The sequence below is a fragment of the Triticum dicoccoides genome, chromosome 2B (genome assembly GCF_002162155.2).
Source record: "Triticum dicoccoides isolate Atlit2015 ecotype Zavitan chromosome 2B, WEW_v2.0, whole genome shotgun sequence".
Lineage (NCBI taxonomy): Eukaryota > Viridiplantae > Streptophyta > Magnoliopsida > Poales > Poaceae > Triticum > Triticum dicoccoides.
The window spans coordinates 724,801,797-724,806,136 of record NC_041383.1 but is presented as its reverse complement, the minus strand read 5'-3'; the positions used below and the strand labels follow the sequence as shown (position 1 = coordinate 724,806,136).

Genomic DNA, 4,340 nt, shown 5'->3' with positions numbered 1-4,340 from the left:
CGTCCTCACAATCTGATTTCAAAATCTTCCGGGCGCGCGTTGCCTGCCTCATCGATCGAACCTCCGTCGACGTGCGTACGCACTCGCGCCATGGCCGCCGCCGCGTTGGGTGACGTTGATGACCTCGACTTTGACCTGGGTTTTATGGACGGGCTCGAGTGCCTCGACTTCGAGTTCGACCTGCCAGACATGGGCCTCACCGAGTTGTGCCACGGCGGCGACGGCGAGTGCTTGCTGCCCTCCGTGGCCGATAAGGAGGACGGTTTGGTTTTGGATCTGGGTTCTCATGATGGTGATGGTGCCCAAGGGGGGAGGGAGAGCTCGCCGGACTCCGTGGTGACGGACGACGGCGCGCCGCCGTCGGAGTCGGCCGGGTATCGCGATGTCGGCGAGATGTCGACATACGCAACCGAGCTGGAGAGGTTCCTCATGGAGGACGAGGATAACGGGGACGCCGGCGGGCCGCTCCATCCGAAGGAGCTTGCCGCCGACGACTACTTCTTGGGTGATCTCGACGACCGTTACATCGAGCCGGCGACTCCAGGGAAGGATCTCGTCCTCGACGACGACTACTTCGGCGATCTCGTCTCGTACGACTACTTCTATGATCTTGCTGTTGCGGGCGACGGCTGCGTCGAGCCCGCGGCCGGTGCCAGCGTGGACGCTGCTGCATCACCGGCGACGGAGGAGGAGGATGCTGGCGAGGACGACGACGAAGCGACCTCGAGGAAGCGTGCAAGGTACGAATGAATTGAATCGAGTTTTCATTCATTCATTCTGTGCTAATTGCAAATTTAGATCTTTTATCTTCCTGCGCCATGGTAATCGGCAGAAATGGAAGAAACAACCTGTACATAATTGGCAGTTAGTGTAAGCTAGATGAAGAAATTTCGTTTCACGAAAAAATTGATGTAGAAATTAACTCGAATATTGCACTATTATTACTTGCAGTTTGATTTTGATTTTTCTGAAAGTGCTTGATCATCTTTGTCATTTGCGCTGCGTATATTGCACTATTATTACTTGCAGTTTACTCTGTTTCCCCTTTCTTTACACATGAGAAGGATTATTTGCAACGAATTTCAATTTGATGAAACTTGTTGCTGATATTTCCGGTGCTGCCTCAGGCAGAGGAAGGGCGCCGCTGCGGTGCCACGCGAAGCAGAGCTCCGGGAAACGCCGGTGATGCATGCCATCTCGTCGATCTCGACTGGAAACGGGTGCCGCCCCCTTGGTTACCATTGGCTGCATCCCTGCACCACAGTGTGCCTGCTGGCCTGAACGATCATCGATCAACCTGTTCTGGGAGAAAGATCGGAACGGCGCCTGGCTCAGGTATTCGAACCGGTAGGTGAAAATTTCAGAGGAACACCTGCATTTCCCCATGTTCCTTCTATGATATTTTCTGCCTTTCACACCAACCCTGCCATTGGACAATTATAAAGTCACGGGACGAATTAACCCACATACTCCTCTCTTCGGAGTAGAAAATTCTGGTGGCAACTCTCGAACAACACGTTTTCAAAAACAAAAAAAATCTCGTTTTCTAATGTACGAGTGCACCTAATACTGCTCTTCTCGTACACACACACATCCCGTACACATTCCAAAGAGCTTAGTGGTTGGTGTCAATTTTTGTTCTCGACCTTCCGCTATTTTTTTCTCTGAAAATCCAGTGAGCACCACCAAGCGTCCAGGCTTGTGTTTATTCAGTGTGGGGCTGCTTATAATCTTGCTCGTGCTGCTACCAGTAAAGGGCTTATGGGTTATTGTATGTTTACAAGAAACCTTTTAGTAGGAAGAGCAGGACAATCTTTTGTTTTCTACCCTTGTTCGACAGTCCAGCCTTTTTTCTCTGAAAAAATTTGTCGTAAGCACCATCAATCGTCCAGGCTTGTGTGCGGGCAGCATATAAAATTTTGCTCATGCTGTTCGTTTCTTTGGGTAGGCAGAAGCTTCAAGCTGCAGCAACATCGTTTCCTCCCACTAATTACGAAGGCTGCCTCGTGATGAACTAGTACAACACAGTTTCCTGTATTGTTTACAAGGAAAATTGGAAGGTATGGATTCTGAAAACAAGGTCAGTCTGAATACAGTTTCATGTTTTCCTTCAGAATTTAGCAGTGGTCTCTGTGGTCTCTGCAGTCTGAATACAAGGAAAATTGGCTGTTACAATCCTATGGTCTCTGTGATGTGAGTGTGGCACATTTGGAAGTAGAGATGAAAGCATATATCTGCATATGTTGAATGATCACAACACTCTTTGATGTCTAGATCTCATCCGGTTCCAATATGCATGGACTCCACCACCGTGTGGATGGTGCAGGCCTGAACTTGAGTCTTTGGATCCAGGCTGCCCCACACTCCGCCCGTTTAATATCTTTATTATTCCAAGTTTTTTTTATCTTTTATTCCGGGTTTCTATCTAAAATTCTTTTCTCCGGGGTTGAGTAGCAAATATGTCCGTGCGTTGCAACAGGAGAAATATTTATCATGCCTTAAATTTGTTGCAATGGAAGAAAACTTCATCACATTTCCCTATCAGATAGTAAGTATGGCCCAAAATACAACTAGTGGCTTCATTTCCCACATCAATTATTCCCAACATGAAAAAGAATTGTGCTTTCAACAGGACCATTTTTGAAAAACAACTGAGAAATGTATGCTTGTTCAGTTTGCGTCTTTCCTAGTTGTATTCCCACCTCCACTGTTTGAGGTGCTATCTAGTCATGATGGTGTATTTAATTCAAGACATCTTAATCTGATTAGGTTAACTATTGTCAAGAAAGAACCATAAACATGGATAACTATTTTTCCCAAACCTGTGATATTTTTTAAAAAGGCCCGCGGGCATAGATCATGTCAGCGGCCATGTCTCATGCCGGCACCATGCCAGCGCCGGCATACAATGCCGGCATCAAAATAGCACCACACAGTTCATGCTGGCGCACTCGCTAGCAGGCGGCACACATGCCAGCACACAAAAAGGGGTGGGATTTGAGTCCGACCACGCCATCGCGGCCCCGTGATAATGCCAGCACACCTACCGGCATACAAAAAAAGGATGGCGTTCGCCGCCATAGAACACTCGTCGTCGAACTTGAGCATGCCGGCCTGCATCTTCTCGGACCACGGCCTCTTCGTTGGCGACACGGTGTTGAGATCCACCTTCATGATCTCCACCCCGGTCATCATGCTCGCGAGAGGTGTTGGCGGCCTCGATCTCTAGCATCTTGTCTTGCCTCTCCGCCTCCATCTCAAGCATCTTGGCTTGCTTCTCAGCGTCCATCTCAAGCCTCCTCCTTTGGATCTCCATGAAGGTGTTCATTTGCTCTTCTTTGTAACGCCGACGCTCCTCCTCCCTTGAGTCCTTGCTCATCATGCCCTCCACGCTTGCGATCCAGGCGTTCGACGCCGCATCCCGCTTGTCCTCCTTCTTGGAGTTGGTCTTCCCCCGCGGTCGTGCCTTGCTTCCCCCCACGCGACTTGAGGGCGGCATATTTCGCCTTGAACTTTTCCTTGTCTTTGATGACCCTAAAGCAATGGGAGAGGTTGAAGCACTTGCCATTGTATTGGACCTTGAATGCCTCCAAAGCTTGAAATGCCTACAAATGTATTTCATGCAAGCATATTGGCAAATGGTATGGAAATGAACACCCAAGCATAAACGGAATGGCACAAAAGAGGGCGGCTTGTTAGCATACCATGTCTTGCAAGCCGATGACACTCATGGGGCAGGCCTTGACGCTCTCAAGAGTGGCACAAAACTTGTTGCACTCTTGTTGGATCACCCTCCATCGCTTCAAAATGGACACACACCCGCGCGTGCTTACTATTTGGTACGACGGAAACTTCTTGCGCTCATGAAACTCACGGTGGACACGAATCCAAAAAGTTGAATGCTTTTGTTCGACGCCCGTCTTGGGGTCTTGCCCAATGTCTCCAACACTCACAAATAAGCTTGTCCCCGGCCGCCGTGTATGCCTTGGTCCGCTTTCTCTTCTGCTTCGGCTTCACCCCGGCTAAGGGAGTCCTAGACTAAGGGGTCCCTCAGGCGTTCGGGCTATGTGATGTTGTTGATTGTTTGTGCAGGTATTCGGTGACTTGTGCGTTGTCTCCTATTGGATTGATATCTTAGTTCTCAAAATTAAGGGAAATGCTTACGCTACTATGTTGCATCACACTTTCGATACACTCCGGAACCCTTCCGATGTCCGAATACCACCTTCCAATATATCAATCTTTACCTCTCAACCATTTCGAGACTCCTCGTCATGTCCGTGATCTCAGCCGGGACTCCGAACAAACTACAGTCACCAAAACACATAACTCATAATACA

The 4,340-nt window shown here is 48.9% G+C and overlaps 1 protein-coding gene across 1 annotated transcript; it reads left to right on the top strand.

Moving 5' to 3' along the window:
- Window positions 1-34: 34 nt before the first annotated feature.
- On the top strand, window positions 35-2,600 carry LOC119368489. The gene is made up of 3 exons (XM_037633731.1): window positions 35-740; window positions 1,128-1,347; window positions 1,949-2,600. Exons 1-2 carry the CDS (start codon window positions 91-93, stop codon window positions 1,279-1,281), a joined length of 804 nt encoding a protein of 267 aa, XP_037489628.1. The 5' UTR covers window positions 35-90; the 3' UTR covers window positions 1,282-1,347; window positions 1,949-2,600.
- The last annotated feature ends 1,740 nt before the right edge of the window (window positions 2,601-4,340 follow it).

Bases quoted from the DNA above. Each gene is read 5' to 3' on its own strand.
- LOC119368489 (XM_037633731.1), top strand. From the start codon at position 91: ATGGCCGCCGCCGCGTTGGGTGACGTTGATGACCTCGACTTTGACCTG. The intron at 741-1,127 runs GTACGAATGAAT...GTGCTGCCTCAG, and splicing joins ACCTCGAGGAAGCGTGCAAG to GCAGAGGAAGGGCGCCGCTG.